The sequence below is a fragment of the Sphaeramia orbicularis genome, chromosome 19 (assembly GCF_902148855.1).
Source record: "Sphaeramia orbicularis chromosome 19, fSphaOr1.1, whole genome shotgun sequence".
In the NCBI taxonomy this organism is placed as follows: Eukaryota; Metazoa; Chordata; class Actinopteri; order Kurtiformes; family Apogonidae; genus Sphaeramia; species Sphaeramia orbicularis.
In genome coordinates, this window is record NC_043975.1 from 45,036,958 (window position 1) to 45,062,617 (window position 25,660).

A 25,660-nucleotide genomic window follows, 5' to 3' on the forward strand; every position below is an offset into this window, starting at 1 on the left:
CAGTTCCTGAACCTGTCAGTAAACAGTTAAATTACCAAGTCATTACTGCAATTCACCAACTCACACATACTGATCAGACTCTCCAAACCCACTAAAGGTCTGGTAAATTACCTGTAGGTACTGTGGAGGCATCAGCAGCTTCAGCATAGTGGTGTTGGAGGGACACCTGGGGGTGAGTGAGATCTTCCATATCCTTCCTCATCTGATTAACAACAGTCTGCAGCCTGTTGTTCTGCTCCTGCAGGTGACGGACTTCCTTTGATGTCTGCTGATGAGCCTGTGGTGTGAGTCCGAATACGAATATGAACAAACACACAAACAAATATCTTATAGTAAAGGAATGGTTTTCCTGTGGACTACTTTAATACGAGGCAGCTGTGTTATTCCCCCCACCCCCACCCCGAAGGGGGGGTAAGGGCTATTGTTTTTGGTTCGGTTTGTTTGTTTGCTTGTTTGTTAACACTTTAGCAGCAAAACTATTGGTTGAATTCAGTCCTATTTGGGTTTATACATTACCAGTGACCCAGAATAAATGTGATTACATTTTGGGAAAAACAGTTCAAAGTTTAAACTTTTTATGAATTTTTGAAAACTTTTTTTTCTCCCATTTACTTATAATGGGTGAAATTTCATGTCTATAAAAACATCAATTTTCTTTCAATTTACTTTAAACTTGGCACCTATATAGAGGTGATTGATATGATGTCATCAGCTGGATCCATGACAAAATAAGATACAATATGTGTGAGGGGCGGGGCTTGTGCCTGGAACCACTTTTTTTGTTGTGTATTTTCCTATGAATAATTTGTTTTCACATTTGGTGGTGTTGATATGTTTGTTTACTGTACACAACCCACGCTCATTTTTAAATCCCCCCGGTGCGGGGGTCGCACACGTCATCCAAACGTCCCACCTTGGTTGGAACCAGAGGTGTTCCTTTTCCATAGCATTCCTGAATCCTGGTTCCACCTTTATCAGGGCTCTGTTCCTACCTCCAGAGGAGTTCCAGAGGTGGAACAGAGGTGGAACCTGGGGCAGCGCTAGCAACTGTGGGCCCATCAAAGCTCAATGATGTAGGTATAATAAAAAGGATAAAATTCAGTATCTTATCGATTTATCAGAGCGAGGGGGGGCATAACTAACATAACTAACGCTGGCGTGAAGCAAAAGTGAAACTTAACATGGTTTCAACGTCCGACCATGTTACTCAGTAGGGGTAGGGGCCACAAAATATCATCCCACGGGCCTCAACTGATTGCAAGTTTGAGACCCCTGAATTAGAGCGTTCATGTTGAGCAATCAAGCTTAGAAATAAACAACTGGGATTTAATTATTGAAGAAAATGTAAAAAAAAAAACGAGCCACTGTTGAGGTTCGTTTTTGGTTTGGTTTGGGTTATGGCCAGGGGTGTAGGATTGCATAGGGACGCTAGGGACACGTCCCTACCAATATGCAGCCACTACTGTGTAGTCCCTATCAATACAACCGCTGTCCAGAAGTGTTTAGGCACTGATTCTGCTATCCTATTTCAGACGAAAAAACAAACACTTCTGGAGCTTGGAAGGGATTTTTGAGTATGATTACTCCAAAAGTACACAGTAAAAGTAGTTCAAAGTATTTGTGTTAATAGTATCTGAAGTACTAATACTAAATATACCAAATTCATGAGGCACTTATTGGAAAAAATAATTTTATTCATCATTGAAGTTAGTCTTAAAGCCTATTTCAGACGAAAAAACACACTTTTTTAGATTGGAAGGGAATCTGTTGTAGGATTACCCCAAAAGTGCGCAGTACTCATACTCATACAGTCGTTCTATGAAAAGTATCGCTATTTATGGAAATGATTCTCTTCAAAACTCAACACTTCCTCCACAGTTCCCAGTTGTACTGCTCCATATTCTCCGTCTGGGTTCACATCCGCAAGCTCCCGGAAAACGGACTGAATTAGGTGAGTAATATACAAAGGACGGACAGAACCCTGCGTCCGTCTACATCTTTAACGTAGAGCATAAATGAGCCCTTACTTTTGTTTTCCGGAAGGCACATTCGCTCCATGCGGCTCATCTACCGCAATTGTTGAATGAGTAGCGCACAAGAAAAACGCTAGCGGCTGACTTGACCATGCAGAGGAGAATGGCAGCTGGCTTCACTGCAGTAAAGGGAGGAGCCACTACAAAGAGGATGAAGAGATGCATGAGGCTCTGGAGCCACAGGTTGACCACCCCTGGTCTAACCTGTATCCACTGGACCCCCTCCACTGCTCTATGGGCCCCCCACAAATGCTGGGCCCCATGAATTCGTCATGTTTACCCCCCCCTTTTACAGGTTAGGGTTAGGGCTGTGGAAAAGAGGCTGACAAAATGACTGCGTCAGCCCTGCAGTGAACTGCGGACATGTCCTGGGTGTGCCATGACTAGGGTAGGACCTGAGCTACACCCCACCCTTCCCAAGGATTAAATGGTTTGGTTTGAATTAGTTAATGACTCAGCCAAACGGATCATTTCTGTACAAATAAAAAAGGGAAAATGAAAATTTGTGATTAATGCTAGGATCCTGAGGGACAGGAGCTCCAGACAGATGTGGTTTAATTCCTGGTCCAGCCTCATTTAACCTCTACATCCAGTTCTATAAAGTAAATGGGACATATTCTTACCTGCGTGGCCTGGTCTCGCTCTTTTTGAACAGACTGTAATAACACAGTCAGGTCTTGCAGCTCTTGTTCTCTTTCAGACAGCTCTGCTTTGGTCTGGCAAAGACGGACAAAAAACAAGGATTGGAAGAAAAAAACAACTAAATATACACAGTCTTATACATTATATTATACATACTTTGACCTGAATTACAGAGTTGAACACAACATATTTTGGGATTTCTCTCGTCAACTTCATTTGACCATCAGGTGATTTGCACAGCCTCATGGCAAAAAAACCATTAAATATTTTCCAAACAAACTTGCTGCCAAATGTGTTGAAGTGGTTCCTTTAAGTCTTTATTCAGTTGTCTGTCAATAACACCAATAGAACTGTCCAACTGCAGATTGGGAGGGGGGCAGTGTGACTGACCTGGTCTCTGTCCAGGGTCAGGTCTTCTATTAGCTGCTCATTGTCAACATAGTTCTGGGCCTTTATGTCCTCACAGCGTTTCTGCCATTCCAGCTCCACATGGGTTTGTCTCTGTTTCAGAATCCGCTCTGTCTCCAAACTATCACTCAGCTGTTTCTTAAACCTGGAAAAACTCACAGGGATAATAATGAAGACTCAAACGTCCACCTTTAACCCTTACAGACCCAAACGTCCACCTTTAACCCTTACAGACCCAAACGTCCACCTTTAACCCTTACAGACCCAAATGTCCACCTTTAACCCAGAAAGACCCAAACGTCCACCTTTAACCCTTAAAGACCCAAACGTCCACTTTTAACCCATAAAGACCCAAATATCCACCTTTAACCCTTACAGACCCAAACATCCACCTTAAAGACCCAAACGTCCACCTTTAACCCTTACAGACCCAAACATCCACCTTAAAGACCCAAACGTCCACCTTTAACCCTTACAGACCCAAACGTCCACCTTTAACCCTTACAGACCCAAACGTCCACCTTTAACCCTTAAAGACCCAAACGTCCACCTTTAACCCATAAAGACCCAAACGTCCACCTTTAACCCTTACAGACCCAAACGTCCACCTTTAACCCTTAAAGACCCAAACGTCCACCTTTAACCCTTACAGACCCAAACGTCCACCTTTAACCCATAAACCAAACGTCCACCTTAAAGACCCAAACATCCACCTTTAACCCTTACAGACCCAAACGTCCACCTTTAACCCTTAAAGACCCAAACATCCACCTTTAACCCTTACAGACCCAAACGTCCACCTTTAACCCTTAAAGACCCAAACGTCCACCTTTAACCCTTACAGACCCAAACGTCCACCTTAAACCCTTAAAGACCCAAACGTCAGCCTTCAACCCTTAAAGGTGCGGGAGACTTTCATGACCAATTTTTCAAAAAAAAAAAAAGACAAACTATTGGATAACGTGGATATATTTTATTACATAATATCCATTTTTTTTTATTTAAAAAGTACCACCTTAACTTTTAACTTAACTTTTCCTCATAATTATGAGCTCAGGATCTGTGATGTAATGCACCTCTGTAACCTCCAAATAATCAGTTATAAAAACTGCTGATCACAAGTCAAAAACAAAAATTAGTCTGATTATGTGACAGAGGTCATTTTATTCGACATTTATTACGTGACAGTTACACATACTTCCTGTCATAGTCATCCTTTTCTTTCTGCAGTTTGCTCTTGAGCTGTTTCACCTCTTGTTCGAGCATCAATATCCTGAAAAAGATCAAAAACAGGTACATGGTAAATTAAACAGATGTATCCACAGGTAAACACACACCAGGTAGCACATTTCTATTAACAACTTAACCAAAATACCACTGTTGTTTGGTGTAAAACACAGGTGTCAAACATGCGGCCCGGGGGCCAAATCCGGCCCACCACAGGGTCCAGTCCGGCTCTTGGGATGAATTTGTGAAATGCAAAAATTACACTAAGATATTAACAATCCTTTTAGTTCAGGTTCCACATTCAGACCAATTCAATCTCCAGTGGGTCAGACCAGTAAAATTCTATCATAATAACATATAAATAATGACAGCTCCAAATTTTTCTGTTTGTAAATGTAAATATTTTCATGTTTTTACACTAAAACAAAGTATAATTTTGCAAAAAAACATGAATAACCTGAACAAATATGAATAATCTGAAATGTCTTAAGAGAAGTAAGTACAATTTTAACAAGATGTTTTGTGTATTTGTAGATCCACTGTGATCTGTATGTTATAATGTACATGTGTAAATGATAAACTGAGGCATGACATTGTTAAAATTACACTTATCTTTTCACTTTGTTCATGTTATTCACATTATTTGAAAGGATAGTTTGTAGATGTAAACCTTTTCATAATGTAACTTTACTTTTTTCACTCTAAAACATAGAGAAAACTTTGCAGTTGACATTATTTCTATATTATTATGTTATTATTTCACTGGTTCGGCCCACTGCAGATCAAATTTTGCTGAATGTGGCCCCTGAACTAAGATGAGTTTGACAGCCCTGGTGTAGAAGATGTCTGTTTTATCTGTGGAGAGTTGGAGATTTACACAGCCTCTGGTGGGCCCCTGAAGGCAGCATGGCCCTCCCTTCTCTGAGTCTCCATTGGGTATAGCATTCTAAGCAACTTCCCCTTTGGTGGATTCAGCTGGGAGTTTATGTCTGTTTATTTATGAATTCACAACGTTCACTCAAAGAATGTTCAGCTTAGAGAAAAAGAACTGTTTCCATTCACTTTTAAAACTGATTTCTGATTGTGTATTTGATTGACTGATTGATGATTATTCATTGTCATTTCATGTCAGTTTTACCTTCCTTGAAAGTGAAGCTAAAAAAATGTTACTAAAAAAATGTTAATACTATTTATTTTGCCCACTGTTTACTGGGGTATTTTTCATATGTTACACTTTTGTGAAAAAAAAAAATCTAAATCAATTTGTAGTCGACAAATTTTCAGTTACACACAAAACTGTGATTTTGCTGTTTCTTTTTTCTTTTTTTCCAAAATTGAAATTCTAATTTCTCAGCTTCAGGACCTAACATTTTCATCCCAGTGTTTCAGTCCACATGAGTCTTTATTCTACGGAGAATGTTCTGCACATCAGGTTATATGAAGGCTTAAAGCAGGTATAAAAAAAAAAAACAACTGACACTTATATTACAGAGTCATCAGGGTTAAACAATGAACTAAAACTACAGCGGGCAAGAAAACAGTTAATGAGAACATTACTGAAAGTGGAAAACTGTCAAAGTTTGTTTGAAAATAAGAAATAAAGACAGTAATAAATAGTGTGTTTGGGCATCAATAGCAGACGGCGGAGCTAATGGGCATCATTAGCAGAGGGCGGAGCTAATGGGCATCAAGAGCAGAGGGCGAAGCTAATGGGCATCAATAGCAGAGGGTGGAGCTAATGGGCATCATTAGCAGAGGGCAGAGCTAATGGGCATCCAGAGCAGAGGGCGAAGCTAATGGGCATCCAGAGCAGAGGGTGGAGCTAATGGGCATCAATAGCAGAGGGTGGAGCTAATGGGCATCCAGAGCAGAGGGTGGAGCTAATGGGCATCCAGAGCAGAGGGTGGAGCTAATGGGCATTAAGAGCAGAGGGCGGAGCTAATAGGCATCCAGAGCAGAAGGTGGAGCTACTGCCAGTTTGAAAACTAGCGGGTTAGATTTGACGCCACACAGTGGTGGGTGTGTCCATGACGGCTGGAGTCCAGGAGGTGAAGCACCGCCTACCGCAGAACCTGAACAGGTACCGTTCCTAATATTCCTGCTTGTGTTGAGGTATGGAACATTTTGTGTTTGTTGTGTTCTTTCAGTCTGCTACAGTGACGTTCATCTGCAGTCATCTGGGGGGGGGGGTCTAATGAAACTGTAGAACAGGAAGTACAAATGTGGACACCACCACGTTTTCAAAAATATATTCAATACAAAGCCGGATGATGATGTCGACCTGTTTCCTTATCTTCTCCTGTTTTCACACTTTGAAAATAATGTTGAATCATCAACATGGATGAAGCAGCTTAATGACAAACTTGATATAATAATTTACCACTTGTCATTGTGTCCAATATTGTATCATATTACAGAGTATTTCAGAATGACTGTCTTTAACATAGTTTTGTTTTGTTACATTTGTTCCATCTGACAGTTATTAGTAACTGGAGTAAATCCACTTTCACTCTGAAGGCTTCAGACTGGTAAGTACTGTCAAATGTTCTCATGCTCTTCATAAGCTTTTTTTTTTTTATAACATTTGGCTGTGACACCAAAGGTGGTTATTGGTTTGTAAACATATCATTTGTGTGTACAAGATATTACCTTGTGCAAAACATCTCATTAGTTAACATTCTTACCTGTAACTCTATGGACCAGATAGTACCCACTAAAGGCACAATTCTCACAAACCTTAGTTAATCATGGTGCATGAATCATTTACATCCTCGTTTCTCCAAATTTTGCACTGTGAAAGGGAAACTTTTACAAATACATTGAAATAAGACCAGATGCATGAAAACTGTACCCATATGTTTCCAGTTCTAACTTTGCACTGTAGCTCTACGGTGCATTCACACTGGGTTTGCTCTGGTGCAGAGCATTAGAGAATCTGGCCTTATGTGTGTGTCAGTAACTTCAAAAACACACTGACACTGTGGAGACGACACACACTCATGCACACCTTTTGTCTTTGACAGCAATCAGATCTTCCATCTCCTGGTGTTTCTGTGTCAGTTGGGTTTGGATCTGTTCACACACTTCCTCAGATGCTTTAACAGCTTCTTTGGCCTCAAGCTGAGCCTGGAAAGAACCCTCCATCTGTTTAGTCAGCAGCTTTATCTAGGAAAACCACACACACACACAGATGTAATTTATTCATTCATTCATTTTCCAAACCACTTAATCCTCGGGGGACAATGGCCCCCATGTACCTTAACTCTAATCCGTCTACCCTAACCCACCCCTAACCCTAACCCATGTTCCCTAGGTTCATCTGGAGTTTGACACTGTAAATAAGACAGAACATGTACATTTGGCTTTTCTTCCCTCTGCTTCCATCAACTCTTCATAAAATAACAAAAATGTGATTATGTTCTGAAACTGTAAGATGGTTTATTCTTCACTGACCTTCAGATCCTGACACATGAGTACAGACTGCATCTCATCTATTTTCAACTTATACTCATGTTCCTGCTGCATGAGTGACCTGTGGAAAGCTGCTGTCATCTCCTGAGGAACACGAACAAAAGACACATTTTAACACTATTACATTTAACAGACAAGAGTGTAATAATGTAATAACTCTAACCCTGGTGTTAAACTACACCTGTATCTACAGTTCAACTCTAACCCTGGTGTTAAACTACACCTGTATCTACTGTCTAACTCTAACCCTGGTGTTAAACTACACCTGTATCTACAGTTCAACTCTAAACCTGGTGTTAAACTACACCTGTATCTACTGTCTAACTCTAAACCTGGTGTTAAACTACACCTGTATCTACTGTCTAACTCTAACCCTGGTGTTAAACTACACCTGTATCTACTGTCTAACTCTAACCCTGGTGTTAAACTACACCTGTATCTACAGTTCAACTCTAACCCTGGTGTTAAACTACACCTGTATCTACTGTCTAACTCTAACCCTGGTGTTAAACTACACCTGTATCTACAGTTTAACTCTAACCTTGGTGTTAAAATACACCTGTATCTAAAGGCTAACTCCAACCCATATGATGTTGTCATTGTTTATTATTTTTGTTTGTTTGTTTATCTGCTTGATTTGTCTTTTGTTTACTTGTTGTTGTTTTTGTTTTTCTTTCCACTATATCTCTTTAATGGCATTACTCATAAAATAATAATAATAATAATGATAATAATAATAATAATAATAATAATAATAATAATAATAATAATAATAATAATAATAGTAACATCAAGTGTTTGAGCAGTTAGTTGATGTAGTGAGTGGGTCCCAGCTGGTGTGTTCACCTGTCTCTGTGTGCTCCACTGTCCTTCCAAAGCTTCTATTCTCTGCTGTAAATCCCATTTTAACCTCTCAGACTCCTCACTGTGCCTCTGAACTTCAGTATTCATAAACCTGCAATGCATTCATCCACATCAAATACACATGAGAAAACACACACACACAGTAAAAGTTGAGAGAACATTTCCAATCAGAGGACAGTAATGGCTGAGCAGTGCATCGGATGTGTAAACACTAGTATTTTACCACTGAGGTACTAATGTCAAACAGTAAAGGATAAAGGACACGAATGATGAAAACAGCCTCCACACATGAACACAGACATAAATGCTGGTTAAACAGGAGTCAACAAGGACATTAAATGATATGCTGAAACAGAGGAGGTGCCCAATGACATACTGTGCAGTCCTTGATATCCTCATATGTTTGATCCCTTTCCTCACTGTATTAAATAATGACATAATGTCAGAGTAGACGGTGAAACAACAGGATGGTGGTAAAACCTGTATCAGTTTATTTGACAGATTTAAGTGTTTGGGCCATTGGTAAAAATATATTCATCCTATTAGTTATCATCAAAAACATCCTTACACACAACTTCCTGTCCTGTTTTGGCAGCTGAAGGGCCCATGAGCAACAACAGCTCAACAGGACGGGTAAGAATGTACCCTGTCCATCCTCCAGGAGCCTCAAACTCCCCCCATGGCCTGTCCTCCTACTGGGGTCTGAGCTAGAATATAACAACTGTGAGAGCATCAGCTGCACGAAAAGCAGGTGTTCAACAGTCTTATTACTACCTCGCCCCCCAAAGGGGAGGTAAGGGGTACTGTTTTTGGTTCGGTTTGTTTGTTTGTTTGTTAACAGTTTAGGAGCAAAACTATTGGTTGAATTCATATGTAATTGGGTTTATAGATTGCCAGTGACCCAGAATAGATGTGATTGCATTTTGGGAAAAGTAGGTCAAAGTTGAAATGTTTCATTCACTTATAATGGGTGAAATACATGTGAGGGGCGGGGTTTGTAGTTAGTTTATTTTCAGGTATATATACAGGGTGGGGAAGCAAAATTTACAATGAACATTTAGTTGTTTTTTCTCAGCAGGCACTACGTCAATTGTTTTGAAACCAAACATATATTGATGTCATAATCATACCTAACACTATTATTCATACCTTTTCAGAAACGTTTGCCCATATGAGTAATCAGGAAAGCAAACGTCAAAGAGTGTGTGATTTGCTGAATGCACTCGTCACACCAAAGGAGATTTCAAAAATAGTTGGAGTGTCCATAAAGACTGTTTATAATGGAAAGAAGAGAATGACTATGAGCAAAACTATTACGAGAAAGTCTGGAAGATACTATTAAAGAAGAATGGGAGAAGTTGTCACCCGAATATTTGAGGAACACTTGCACAAGTTTCAGGAAGCGTGTGAAGGCAGTTATTGAGAAAGAAGGAGGACACATAGAATAAAAACATTTTCTATTATGTACATTTTCTTGTGGCAAATAAATTCTCATGACTTTCAATAAACTAATTGGTCATACGCTGTCTTTCAATCCCTGCCTCAAAATATTGTAAATTTTGCTTCCCCACCCTGTACATTTCAAAACATTAGAAGAAGAGAGAAATAATACAATGTGACTGAAAAGGGCTCAGATAGAAGTAAAACTTTTTTTTTTCAATTCCGGCCATAACTCTCAAATACAGATGCATATAATGCTTTTAACATAAAGGAAGTCGATTGCTTAAGTTTTGAATTATCACTATTCCACAGTTGAACCCCTTTAAAAGAAATCCATCTTCTTTAACTTCTTTTTCATCTTTTTCTTACATACATTTGCATCCATCTCTCAACTCATATTCACTTTCAGACGCTATAAAAAACTGGTCTGGTAATGTTTTTTTTTTTTTTTTTTTGCTTTAAACATGATTTTCATTGTTCGATAATAAACCAAGTCTCTAAACTTCAAAACATGAGAATTTAAAACTAATGGATGTGGAACACAGTCAGTGATTGAATGAATCACACAAAGTTATCAAACACAAGCCTAGACCTCTACTGTATCCTGTTGGTTCTAATTTTAAAATTATTTGAAATGTATTGAATTCAATGCCATAGCTGAGTCCAAAAATGATCACATCAATGAGGTTCAACTGTCTTCATTCACAGACAAATCTGTGGAAATGATTACAAAATGAAAAGTAGATATTGAAGTTTTTTGCCTCATTTAATACCCCTGTATATGAGCACTGTCAGTTGCACGAAGCACATTCCGACGGTACTGGATTTGTTGCCACGTTGGCTGCATCACAGCCGCATCAACGGCATCAGCTGATCTGTTGCTTCAGGTCGCTGATGTCCCATGTCTTTGTTCCATACATGATATATTTAACAAAACCTCTATAGAAAGAAATCCAGGGCAGTGATACCTGGTGAAGGAGGTGTCCAGGGAATTGGACCATCCCATCCAATCCACTAGTGTGCAAATGTTTGATTTAGGAACCCACCAATATGCAGTTCCTAATGTGGTGGTGACACATCTACCTGGACAATGGTGGTCGGTTGAAGGTCAGTCTTAGTAATTAGCTCCATGCGGCGTTTTACTTGCCCTCAGAGACTGACCAAACATATTTGCTGAGTGGTGCACAGCCTCTGTTTGTTCCTCACACTCACTTCTTGAGCTCCTGTAGCTGAAGTCTGTGAAGGACGGCATCCTCAGCATCTTCAGCTTTCTCCTCCTCCAACTTCGCAACCTGCATACGGAGCCGGCTCAGCTCCTCCTGCCTGAAATGAAACCAGTTTTCAGTCATGTCTTCCTGTCACACACCATTACTGTTCTGACGTGTGTCTTCAATCGGGGTATTAGAGAATATCGGTTCTGTAATATATTGCCATATTTCATTTCATGATACTGTATTGATATTAAAATAGTACTGTATCAATATTTTTAGGTATTTATTCAAATGCAGATATGGCAGAGGGCAGAGGTTCATTTTTGTTTTTTGTTTTTCTTTATTGTTGATATTTTATTCATTATTATTTAACGCTCTTTTATTAAATAATGGTTATTTGATGCATCCTAAAAGCACTTTTTACTGTCTGAGAGGCAGATGTTAGTTCCTTTTATGGGACAAAAATAATGTTCTGATGTCAGTCCTGAACTAACAGAATATCAACATTTGAACAGGATCTTAAACTGTAATGTCTGTAAAACATAATTTCAGTTTGAACACAGGACCATTTTGTGATATACCATTAGATCCTGTTCTGATCAAATAAAAATATGTTTAGTATTTGTGCAGATTTATGATGTAATTCAGTTCTTCAAGGAAATAATCATTTTAAAAAAAGAAACAAACCAAAAATTGCCTTTTAAACAGTATCATGATACATTGTGATATGTTGTATCATGATCCTACAGGGTGGGGAAGCAAAATTTACAATGAGCATTTAGTTGTTTTTAATCAGCAGGCACTACGTCAATTGTTTTGAAACCAAACATATATCGATGTCATAATCATACCTAACACTATTATCCATACCTTTTCAGAAACTTTTGCCCATATGTGTAATCAGGAAAGCAAACGTCAAAGAGTGTGTGATTTGCTGAATGCACTCGTCACACCAAAGGAGATTTCAAAAATAGTTGGAGTGTCCATAATGGAAAGAAGAGAATGACTATGAGCAAAACTATTACGAGAAAGTCTGGAAGATACTATTAAAGAAGAATGGGAGAAGTTGTCACCCCAATATTTGAGGAACACTTGCGCAAGTCTCAGGAAGCGTGTGAAGGCAGTTATTGAGAAAGAAGGAGGACACATAGAATAAAAACATTTTCTATTATGTACATTTTCTTGTGGCAAATAAATTCTCATGACTTTCAATAAACTAATTGGTCATACAATGTCTTTCAATCCCTGCCTCTGTTAGAACCAGAGACACAAGACTTGGACCCAAATGCACAACCAACAGACGGGAATAAAGTTAATGAGTGTTTATTAAACACGGACAGAATTAACAGTTCACAAAAAGGTTTCTTTAGAGAATCCTCGCAGGTTAGACAGCGTGAATTCGTCACGACGTCCGAATCCAGTAAGGGGAGCTCTCTGCCCGGGTCGGGAGCACACGAGGGGAATCCGACTAAAAACAAGCAGAGAAATGTCAGGGGACAGACCAGGTCATACACAGGAGATCCAAAAAACAGGCAACGGTACATGGGGGAAAAGCAAAAGCACAAACCGTGAGTCCAGGCAGAAAGTCGAAAACCAGTGTAGCAGAATCAGGCAGAGGTACCAATGGGGATCAGGCAGGCTCAGAAAACGAGGAACAAACCGGGTCAGGAACGAACAGACAGGCAGGCAGATGAACAGGTTCAGGGAATCGCTGGTAGGTAATCACAACACAAGGAAGGAATACGAACTGGCACAGGACAGGGGAAAACACAGGGCTTAAATACACAGAAGGGAGGGAAGACAATGAGACACAGGTGGAACAAATCAGGGCGGAGACAGGTAATCAACACAGGTGAAACAATCAGGGAGAGGAAGCAAAGACACCAGACATGACACAAGAGGAGGATTAACAAAACAAAACAGGAAGTGACACACAAGACAGACAAAACATACAAGAGTCCGGTACTGATATGACAGCCTCAAAATATTGTAAATTTTGCTTCCCCACCCTGTAGACCAGGGCTTCACACACTTTGAAACTCATGACCCCCAAAATAAGGGTGCCACAGACTGGTGACCCCCACTATCCCCGAAGTGACTGAAACATTAAAAAAACATGTGCACAGGACTGACACAGTAAAAGGAGGATCCAAACACAGACAGAACACCACAAAAGAACACAACAGCCTGACAGCTGGGAATATTTTGGAGCCTAACCTGCAGCTTCAACAGCTGACTGCACAGATAATGCTCTAACTGCTGTTCCTACACATCCACACTTCCACACATGTATTTACAGAACCAGCACCCTTCCACATGTCGTCTATGCTCTGGGATAAAACAACACACACTTGGATTTCACCGTCACATCAAACAGGAAACAGATCAGAGGTGGAGCCACATTCCACAGAACAAAGATCACCTCCCAGAAATGAAAGTAAAAGTTGTTCCCAGTGTGAGCAGAGCTGCAGACGTGTCTGTGGAACCATCCAACAAACCTTAAACCCACTTCATCAGATCTGTTTCCAGTCTCAGCAGAGTGTCTACAAACAGCGGTGAGTCCAACTGATCCACAGCTTCAACTCCAAACACACAAACACAACTTACTAGGCCTGTAACCGTTTCAGTTCACAGCTGTGCCCAAACAGCACAGTATGTTGAGAAAATGTAAAAGGAATTGTGATTTGTATCGTTTCACCAGATTCTTGCCAATACACAGCCCTAGTCTTCAACATATGACATGTGGCAAGACATGTTTATTTGTACTGTATGTCCCCAAAAAAATTACTATCAGACTTTCCGCATTGATAACTTTCAAAATAATTAAACAATCTAAATGTTAGTTCAGGGTATGAAACTATAACATGTTACCTCCATCTGGCAGAAAACCCCATTTAATTTGGTTCAGTGGTCACAGAGAAAGGTGGGTCTTTGTAAATCAGGGGTCCCAAACATGCGTCCCGGGGCCCAAATGCGTCCCGCCAAAGGTTCCAGTCCTGCCCCTGGGATGAATTTACAATGTGCAAAAATTCCACAGTCAAGGCTGTGGAACTCATTTTAGTTCCGGTTCCACATACAGACCAATATGATCTACAGTCAAATAATAACAGCAGAAGAACCGACAAAAAAGAATGGCTCCAGATTTTCTTCTAGGTTTGATGTGAAAAAAATAATATTACACTATGCCTATAAATAATGACAACTTCAAATTTTTGTCTTTGTTTTAGTGCAAAAATTATTAAATTATGAAAGTATTTACATTTACAAACTATCCTGTAACAATAAAATGTGAATAACCTGAACAAATATGAACAACCTAAAATGTCTAAAGAAAATTCAGCACAATTTGAACTATTTTCTGCCTGTTCCTCAGTGTTTAGTGTCTTTGTAGATCTGATCCATAATGCACATGTAGAAATGATAAGTTGAGGCAGAATATTGTTAAAATTGCACAGATTTTTCTTAAGAAATTTCAGTTTTTTCAGGTTATTCACATCTTTTTTGTTTGAATACTTTGTAAAAGTAAGTGTTTTCATAATTTAATGGGGATTTTTTTTTGCACTAAAACAAAGACAAAAATTTGCAGTTGTCATTATTTATAGGTTATTCTGTTATTATTTCACTGGTCTGGCCCACTGCAGATCAAATCGGGCTGAATGTGAAACCTGACAGAAAATGGGTTTGAGAGCCCTGGTGTAAAGCATGTCATGGGTTCGTTTCTTCCAAGTTTGGCACTTGGATGCTCTTGGCAACTAACAAATGAATTCAAATTCTGTGCATAACATTACTACAGTGGTGTGACCTCTGTGAGGTTTGGTTGTTGAAACATGTATTGATCTGTCAATTACCATTTTGCATTTGTTCCCTGTGAAGCTAACATCTGGTGACAAGTATTTCACTTGGATTCTTACCGATCCAATTCTCACACTGTAAATTCGTTATGGTTGGTCAGCAGCCAACTCCTGCTCAGAGAACATTCATTGCGTTAATAATTTAATATCTTTCTTTATTTGTTAATTTTCACACTGTACCAACATTTGCAAAACTCAGAAATCTGCTTCCTTTTTGATGTCATTCATTGTTCATTTCGTTTGTTGAAACTGAAAAGAAACAAGCAGTCACTATCTGACGATACGATTTGATGATAATATCTTCAAAAAAAGATACTTTTGTGCAAGAACGCAATGAACAACTTCGTATTTGTAAGGCGTGAACACAACGGACGACGCGTCTCCGTACAAAACTTGGAGGGAAGGGACTTCTGACACGTTTTACACAGATCCCCATTTCTCCATGAACACTGAAGCAAATCCAATAGGGTTTTCTGTAAGATGGAGGTAATAAGTTAGAGTTTCATGCCCTGAAATTGCATTTTGATTGATTCTCTATTTTTAAAGTTATCGCTGCAGAAAATCCGATTGTAATTTTTTTTTTGGGATATACAGTACAGCACAATTCATACACATGGTGACTCAAAGTTCTTTAAAAAAAATAAAATAAAACACTAGTTCTAATTACATAGACAACATCCAACCATCAGTCTTCTTTTTTTTTCTTTTTTTCAAAATACAGCTAGGTTAAATTATTTCAGTGTGTGTATAAGTACTTTTTGAACATTTTGAGCACAATTTCAACAATATCGTGACAATAATAACCGTGATAATTTTGGTCACAATAACCATGGTATGAAATTTTCATATCGTTACATCTCTATGTTAAAGTAATAGCTTGTACATACAAATGATAAGTTAATATGATATATATATATATATATATATATATATATATATATATATATATATATATATATATATATATATATATATATATATATATGATAATGTAATAAATAACCACCTATGGAATTATAGCCAAAAAACAAATAAATAAAAATAAAATAAAAATAAAATACCATAAACAGGAAGATGGATGCCTGAACCAATATTTATAATAGGAAGGAAACATATAAGACAGATGAATTTACTGTTTAAAGTCAAGTATTTATTTCTAAATATTCCTTTGGCACCACCTACTGGAAAGTTTCTGGAGCTGACCTGTTTAAAGTTCAGAGGCCTTCGATTCCATCTGTGTGTGTCGTTCCTCCCATTTGATGCTGGGGGTTCAAATGTCCAAACCTGTACTGGTTTTATTTAGCAGCACAATTAAGAATGATCATGTTTTACTCTGAAAACCACCCACCCTGGGCGCAGATGGAGTCCAAACTCAGTGCATTACCACTAAATTTATATATGTATTCAGATAGTTTGAAGCAGTTAAAATCACTCATCCCATTGTAAACAACATGATTAGAGTTTAAAGAATACGAAACTGCAGACTCTCTATCACAATAAACTATTCAAACCAGGCAGGATGGATGCAGGTTTAAAGGTATGGACAAAACAAAATAAAAGACCTTTATGTGGAGGGAATTTTAAGGTTTATTTATTTATTTATTTATTTTTTATTTTTTTGCTTTTTGTTGATTTCTAAAAGACAAACATACATAACACATCAACACATACCACACTAATTGCACAATAAAATGCAAACTAATCTCACTGCACACACACACACACAAAAACTGTGTAAGAGAAAAATAAAATAAAAAATAATTATAAAAAATAATATAATAATGATAATAGCACACACGAAGGAGAAGAAGAAATAAAAGGGAAGCTGTCACACTCAGTAGCTTTACAGATGAGTATAATCTATTGTTGCTTGAGGAAGTCCATTAAGTTTATACAGAAGCGTACTGCATTCACACAAAAATATAATATTCGTCTCTGTTATTCTGAATTAACAAGATAATTATCTCGTAATTACAAAAAAAAATAAGTTTAAAAAAATTTTGGCTCTGTTTTTCTGAATTAACGAGATACTGTTTTCTGAAAAAAATTAAATTCCGCTCTGTTTTTCTGAATTGAGGAGATAATTATCTCGTAAAAACAGCCGAATGATTACACAATATTTTTTTTTCTTCTGCTCAAAACACATAAATAAATGAATGAATTTAATCAAACAATTTTTTTTTTGCACATTAACATTTTTGTTAATAATGCTCAGGACAGAAGTATAAACCTTCCATAACACTGTCTTTAATGTGAATAAATGCACCTCTCACATTTGTGTCCTTTATTCTGCATTTTACATTTAGAAAAGACATGTTTGATTGGCATATATCTATATTTTATAAGCTCAGTTGTATTTTGGACTGCGGGTCTATGCACAAATATTGGTTTTTCTTTCAGTCTTATGTATTGCTCATGAAGTGCACATAGACAAAGCCTTGAAAAGCTTCAGATAAATGTACCTGTTGCGCTCCACTGTCACAGCTTTAGCCGTCATTACATCATATCTGTCCAGTTCTCTGTCACGTTCCTCAAGCAAGGCCAGGTTAAAGTGGAAATCTTCTCTGAGCAGCTGGTAGTGTTTCCTGATGAGGGAATGAACACAAAGAAATGACTTATGAATAAAAATGAGGTGGTTTCATGTAACTTAACCTCCTCAGACCCAGCTATGGGTTTTCTGTCCACATTTGTGGACAAGAGTTTCAAAACTTTATTAAAAAAGAAAACTGTCCACCACAAAGGAAATTCCATAAAAATTTTAAAAACTGCATCTGAAAAAACTGTTGCATCATGATGTTTCCAATATAGGCACTTATTTCATAAAAAAAAAAAAAAAAAAGAAAAGCTTGTACTTTGCTGACATTTCCTGGGTCTTAGGAGATTAAAATTCATTACTTTTTTTTTTTTATTATTTTGTTTATGTGTTTTCCTTTTCTGTGCTACTCTTATGTTCACGGTTGCCTTTTGTACTTAAATATCCTAATGCTAAATGTACATGTGCACTGTTAGGCTCTTTTGCTCTTTTTTTTTTTCTTTCTTCTTCTCTCTTTATATTATGATTATGAATGCTGCCTTGTGTGTATACATATAAATGTATTTATGCAACCCCCCCCCTCTTTTTTTTGTTTTGTTTTTAATATCATTTTTACTGTTCAGTTTTTACATACTTATTTAATTTATTTATACTACCCCTTTTTTTTCTCTCTCTCTCTTTCTTTCCTCCTTTTAGTGATAATTATTGATACCTTTTTTATTTTCTTCTTAAAAAAAAGAGAACAGTGTACTTTGTATGATTGATTTCATGCATAATATCTTATATGACTGTTCTGACTAAACATTTGAATAAAAAAAAAATCATTACATTTCTGAATGATTGGACACAAAAGTCAAGTATTTGTCCACAGTGTGGTGTCATCAAACTACAACAGAGTGTATGTTGAATTATGTTTGTGTTCTTGCAACATTAAAAAGTACCACCTTAACCTTTCAACAGCAGTGTGTCTTTCCTAATACAAGGTTCCATAAACTCTAGATAATTCACAGGCCTCCTTTGTGTTGGGCTGCAGCAGAAATATCTTCAAAATATTTCAAAACCTATGTAAACAATACCGAAACTACCTACTGAGGATGAACAAATATGTTCTTTTGTCATTTAGTTCATGAGTTCAAACTGTGCCAAGTGACAGATATGATTTTAGTCCACAGGAGACTGGACCAGGACCAGGGTTCTGCTGTTTCCACAGGGCAGGTTCATTTAAATCAGGGGTGTCAAACGTGCGTCCCAGGGGCCAAATGCAGAACACCAAAGGTTCCAATCTGGCCCCTGGAATGAACTTGCAAAGTACAAAAATTCCACAGTCAAGGCTGTGGAACTTATTTTAGGTCAGGTTCCACATACAGACCAACATGATCTACAGTCAAATAATAACAGCAGAATAACCGACAAAAAAGACTCAGTATTTTCTTCTCGGTTTGATGTGAAAAAAATAATGACACTACGCCTATAAATAATGTCAACTTCCAATTTTCATCTTTGTTTTAGTGCAAAAAATAACATTAAATTATGAAAATATTTACATTTACAAACTATCCTGTAACAATAAAATGTGAATAACCTGAACAAATATGAACAACCTGAAATGTCTAAAGAAAATTAAGCACAATTTGAACTATTTTCTGCCTGTTATTCAGTGTTTAGTGTCTTTGTGGCAGATCCTTCAGGGCAAAAATAGGGCTGACGAGCCACTCCAGGACCCACAAAAACTGAAGTCAAGGTCGTCACCGAGACTGATGGACGAACAACAGTGTCTTTGTAGATCTGATCCATAATGCACATGTAGAAATGATACGTTGAGGCAGAATATTGTTAAAATTGCACTGATTTTTCTCAAGAAATTTCGGATTTTTCAGGTTATTCACAACTTTTTTTGTTTGGATAGTTTATAAAAGTAAGTATTTTCATAATTTAATGGGGATTTTTTGCACTAAAACACAGACAAAAATTTGGAGTTGTCATTATTTATAGGTTATTATGTTATTATTTTTCTGGTCCGGCCCACTGGAGATCAAATCGGCCTGAATGTGGAACCTGAAAGAAAATGAGTTTGAGAGCCTAGATTGAAATGATACATAATATTATTAATGTTTAATATTAATAAAACTAGGTGCGGTACCTGAGGAAGGAGTACTCCTCCTGGGTGTTTCTGGAGGAACTCTGAAGGAGCCGATTCCATTCCTTGTCCTGAATCTCCAGCTGGGCCTCAAACTTTCCTGCTTTATGGTTTTCCAATGACTGCATGGTGGAACTGGAAAAAAATAAAAGTAGATCTGTACCAAGGTTATAATAGTTTTAGATTTTTTTTTATCATAGTTTAGTTTTATTTGGTTTTGACTTTTTTTCTCTAATTCAGTTAGTTTTAATTTGTTTTTAGAGCAGGTTTGCTAGTTTTTAGCAGTTTTCATTTTTTTTCTAAATGCTTAGTTTTAGTTTAGTTTTAGTATTAATTTTAGTTTTGTCTTATTTTTTCTCTTCTTCTCTGTCGTATTCAAATAAATCCTAGACAGGACTCTGCTGCTTTCTCCCAACTTTAGTCTCCATGTTTCCAGGTAGAGTGGGGACCAGAAAATGACTGGAAACCACAAGTGACAGACCGTTAAATACCATATGGTGCCAGCAGCTAAAATTGCAAGTTCAAAATAAATCGATTTCATATTAATCCGACATTGGCAAAGATGAAAACAAAGGGAATTTTATCCAGAATTTTTATTTTTAGTAGTAGTATTTTTATTTTATTTTTTAGTTAGTTTTGTAAACACACAATGCAGTTTCAGTTAGTTATCTTTTTTTTTCTTTTAATTATAGTTTTTATTTATTTCAGTTAATGAAAATGTTTTTTCAATTCTAGTTCTCGTCATTTCATTAGTTTTCATTAACGATAATAACCTTGATCTGAAGTATGGATCATGTACCCCAGTACCAACGCTGCTGACTGTTTTGGACCAGTTCTGCGTCTTCACATAGAACCTGGTTCCTTTTGTGTATCCGTATTCTGTCTGTGTTTTTAGATTAGATTAGACACATTATTGATCCCGCAACAGGAAATTCAATATTTAAACCTGCAACAGAATAAAGATCAATTAAAAAAGTGCAGGTATAAAGATCATATGGTTATTGTGGTTCAATAATTATTATAATAATAAAAAAAATCAAAGGTAAAATTACTATAAAAAAATAAATAATAATTCCCTGCAGCTGCAAACAGAACAGGAGTTGTCGGTAAAACCACCTTCATTTACTCTGTGATCTGCAGACGCTGTCATAGACTTAGTACTGATTCAAAAGTGCTAGAACAGTCTTTCTCAAATGGGGGTACACATATCCCCAGGGGTACTTGGAAGACGCCCAGGGGATACATGAAAGTTTTTGGTACAAATACATTGAATAAGATATCATGTACTGAATACAAAATAAACACATGAATAAAATTAGTCACTTCCTCAAACAACAGTAAAACTTTAAAATGCAGCTGAAATAAAACCTGTGGATTCTGTGATGAACCCTGAACCATCAGATTTAACCAGTGGGTCTGAAAATAAACTGGATAAAGGATAATGCATTTAGTAACGTTAACTAGCAGAGGTTAAAGACAAGCAGGTAACTAACCCAAACAGACAACTAACCCTAACAGATAAAGGCTAACTAACCCCAACAGATAACTAACCCTAACAGATAACTAACCATAACAGATAACTAACCCTAAAAGATAACAGATAACTAAACCTAACACATAACAGATAACTAACCCCAACAGATAACAGATAACTAAACCTAACACATAACAGATAACTAACCCCAACAGATAACAGATAACTGACCCTAACAGATAACTAACACATAACAGATAACAGATAACTAACACATAACAGATAACAGATAACTAACCATAACAGATAACAGATAACTAACCCTAACAGATAACAGATAACTAACCCTAACAGATAACTAACACATAACAGATAACAGATAACTAACCCTAACAGATAACTAACCCTAACAGATAACTAACACATAACAGATAACAGATAACTAACACATAACAGATAACAGATAACTAACCCTAACAGATAACAGATAACTAACACATAACAGATAACAGATAACTAACCCTAACAGATAACTAACACATAACAGATAACTAACACATAACAGATAACTAACACATAACAGATAACAGATAACTAACCCTAACAGATAACAGATAACTAACACATAACAGATAACAGATAACTAACCCTAACAGATAACAGATAACTAACCTTAATTAAAGTGTCATGAATGCAATGATTTCCAACTAAAATCCGTAGTCAGGTGCAAACGCGCACAGATAATGTTAGCACAGATAATGTAACCCTAACCCTAACCCTAATGCCTGGGGTCCACCTGCTCTAACACTTTGGTCTTTTATTCTACTACTCTACCCAGAAATGCTAAACTCCGTTTGGGCTCATGATTCTCTACAAACACAAACTGTACAAAACAACAAACTCATACTTACTTATCGCTTGATGCTGTATGAAGACTTACATGAGACTCTGCAAAATATCTCTTCCCGTTTTGCAGGTGTGCTACTGGTTGTCATGGCGACCGTCCGTGTTGTAAATGCTTCCCCCGCTACATTGACTGTGACTTTGGTTCCTCATTCTACTGCTGGCTGATGTATTCTACTGCATCAAAGGCCTGTCAGTGTCATCGAAGTGGAGCTGATTATTACACCCTAGTATTAGCCGTATTAGACCCTAGTATTAGCCCTATTAGACCCTAGTATTAGCCCTATTAGACCCCAGTATTAGCCGTATTAGACCCTAGTATTAGCCCTATTAGACCCTAGTATTAGCCGTATTAGACCCTAGTATTAGCCCTATTAGACCCCAGTATTAGCCGTATTAGACCCTAGTATTAGCCCTATTAGACCCTAGTATTAGCCGTATTAGACCCTAGTATTAGCTCTATTAGACCCTAGTATTAGCCCTATTAGACCCTAGTATTAGCTCTATTAGACCCTAGTATTAGCTCTATTAGACCCTAGTGTTAGCTCTATTAGACCCTAGTATTAGCTCTATTAGACCCTAGTATTAGCCCTATTAGACCCTAGTATTAGCTCTATTAGACCCTAGTATTAGCTCTATTAGACCCTAGTATTAGCCATATTAGACCCTAGTATTAGCTCTATTAGACCCTAGTATTAGCTCTATTAGACCCTAGTATTAGCCGTATTAGACCCTAGTATTAGATCTATTAGACCCTAGTGTTAGCCCTATTAGACCCTAGTATTAGCCGTATTAGACCCTAGTATTAACCCTATTAGACCCTAGTATTAGCCATATTAGACCCTAGTATTAGCCCTATTAGACCCTAGTATTAGCCGTATTAGACCCTAGTATTAGCCCTATTAGACCCTAGTATTAGCCCTATTAGACCCGAGTATTAGCCGTATTAGACCCTAGTATTAGCTCTATTAGACCCTAGTGTTAGCCGTATTAGACCCTAGTATTAACCCTATTAGACCCTAGTATTAGCCATATTAGACCCTAGTATTAGCTCTATTAGACCCTAGTGTTAGCCCTGTTAGACCCTAGTATTAGCCGTATTAGACCCTAGTATTAGCCGTATTAGACCCTAGTATTAGCTCTATTAGACCCTAGTGTTAGCCCTATTAGACCCTAGTATTAGCCGTATTAGACCCTAGTATTAGCCCTATTAGACCCTAGTATTAGCCCTATTAGACCCTAGTATTAGCCGTATTAGACCCTAGTATTAGCTCTATTAGACCCTAGTGTTAGCCCTATTAGACCCTAGTATTAGCCGTATTAGACCCTAGTATTAGCCCTATTAGACCCTAGTATTAGCCGTATTAGACCCTAGTATTAGCTCTATTAGACCCTAGTGTTAGCCCTATTAGAACCTAGTATTAGCCGTATTAGACCCTAGTATTAGCCGTATTAGACCCTAGTATTAGCTCTATTAGACCCTAGTGTTAGCCCTATTAGAACCTAGTATTAGCCGTATTAGAACCTAGTATTAGCCGTATTAGACCCTAGTATTAGCCGTATTAGACCCTAGTATTAGCTCTATTAGACCCTAGTGTTAGCCCTATTAGACCCTAGTATTAGCCCTATTAGACCCTAGTATTAGCCGTATTAGACCCTAGTATTAGCTCTATTAGACCCTAGTATTAGCTCTATTAGACCCTAGTGTTAGCCCTATTAGAACCTAGTATTAGCCGTATTAGACCCTAGTATTAGCCGTATTAGACCCTAGTATTAGCTCTATTAGACCCTAGTGTTAGCCCTATTAGACCCTAGTATTAGCCGTATTAGACCCTAGTATTAGCCCTATTAGACCCTAGTATTAGCCGTATTAGACCCTAGTATTAGCTCTATTAGACCCTAGTGTTAGCTCTATTAGACCCTAGTATTAGCCATATTAGACCCTAGTATTAGCTCTATTAGACCCTAGTGCTAGCTCTATTAGACCCTAGTATTAGCCATATTAGACCCTAGTGTTAGCTCTATTAGACCCTAGTATTAGCTCTATTAGACCCTAGTATTAGCCGTATTAGACCCTAGTATTAGCCGTATTAGACCCTAGTGTTAGCCCTATTAGACCCTAGTGTTAGCTCTATTAGACCCTAGTATTAGCCATATTAGACCCTAGTATTAGCTCTATTAGACCCTAGTGCTAGCTCTATTAGACCCTAGTATTAGCCATATTAGACCCTAGTGTTAGCTCTATTAGACCCTAGTATTAGCTCTATTAGACCCTAGTGTTAGCCCTATTAGACCCTAGTATTAGCCGTATTAGACCCTAGTATTAGCCCTATTAGACCCTAGTATTAGCCGTATTAGACCCTAGTATTAGCTCTATTAGACCCTAGTATTAGCTCTATTAGACCCTAGTATTAGCCATATTAGACCCTAGTATTAGCTCTATTAGACCCTAGTGCTAGCTCTATTAGACCCTAGTATTAGCCATATTGGACCCTAGTGTTAGCTCTATTAGACCCTAGTGTTAGCTCTATTAGACCCTAGTATTAGCCGTATTAGACCCTAGTATTAGCTCTATTAGACCCTAGTGTTAGCCATATTAGACCCTAGTATTAGCTCTATTAGACCCTAGTATTAGCTCTATTAGACCCTAGTATTAGCCGTATTAGACCCTAGTATTAGCTCTATTAGACCCTAGTATTAGCTCTATTAGACCCTAGTATTAGCTCTATTAGACCCTAGTATTAGCCCTATTAGACCCTAGTATTAGCTCTATTAGACCCTAGTGCTAGCTCTATTAGACCCTAGTATTAGCCATATTGGACCCTAGTGTTAGCTCTATTAGACCCTAGTGCTAGCTCTATTAGACCCTAGTATTAGCCGTATTAGACCCTAGTATTAGCTCTATTAGACCCTAGTGTTAGCCATATTAGACCCTAGTATTAGCTCTATTAGACCCTAGTATTAGCTCTATTAGACCCTAGTATTAGCCATATTAGACCCTAGTATTAGCTCTATTAGACCCTAGTGCTAGCTCTATTAGACCCTAGTATTAGCCATATTGGACCCTAGTGTTAGCTCTATTAGACCCTAGTGCTAGCTCTATTAGACCCTAGTATTAGCCGTATTAGACCCTAGTATTAGCCCTATTAGACCCTAGTATTAGCTCTATTAGACCCTAGTGCTAGCTCTATTAGACCCTAGTATTAGCCGTATTAGACCCTAGTATTAGCTCTATTAGACCCTAGTATTAGCCATATTAGACCCTAGTATTAGCTCTATTAGACCCTAGTATTAGCTCTATTAGACCCTAGTGTTAGCCATATTAGACCCTAGTATTAGCTCTATTAGACCCTAGTATTAGCTCTATTAGACCCTAGTATTAGCCGTATTAGACCCTAGTATTAGCTCTATTAGACCCTAGTATTAGCCGTATTAGACCCCAGTGTTAGCCGTATTAGACCTGACC

At 37.8% G+C, this 25,660-nt stretch overlaps 1 protein-coding gene across 1 annotated transcript in view; it reads right to left on the minus strand.

Moving 5' to 3' along the window:
- LOC115410338 (coiled-coil domain-containing protein 57-like) overlaps positions 1 to 22,298 on the minus strand; it is a 34,052-nt gene extending 11,754 nt beyond the window's left edge. Inside the window, exons 1-11 of the mRNA XM_030121946.1 lie at positions 22,203 to 22,298; positions 19,821 to 19,952; positions 17,610 to 17,732; positions 11,298 to 11,408; positions 8,628 to 8,736; positions 7,764 to 7,865; positions 7,318 to 7,475; positions 4,282 to 4,356; positions 3,066 to 3,228; positions 2,657 to 2,749; positions 112 to 277 (exon numbers count right to left, since the gene is read on the minus strand). Coding sequence (XP_029977806.1) covers positions 112 to 277; positions 2,657 to 2,749; positions 3,066 to 3,228; positions 4,282 to 4,356; positions 7,318 to 7,475; positions 7,764 to 7,865; positions 8,628 to 8,736; positions 11,298 to 11,408; positions 17,610 to 17,732; positions 19,821 to 19,945 — 1,225 coding nt within the window. The 5' untranslated portion in view covers positions 19,946 to 19,952; positions 22,203 to 22,298. The remainder of the gene's footprint in view (positions 1 to 111; positions 278 to 2,656; positions 2,750 to 3,065; positions 3,229 to 4,281; positions 4,357 to 7,317; positions 7,476 to 7,763; positions 7,866 to 8,627; positions 8,737 to 11,297; positions 11,409 to 17,609; positions 17,733 to 19,820; positions 19,953 to 22,202) is intronic.
- Positions 22,299 to 25,660: the final 3,362 nt, after the last annotated feature.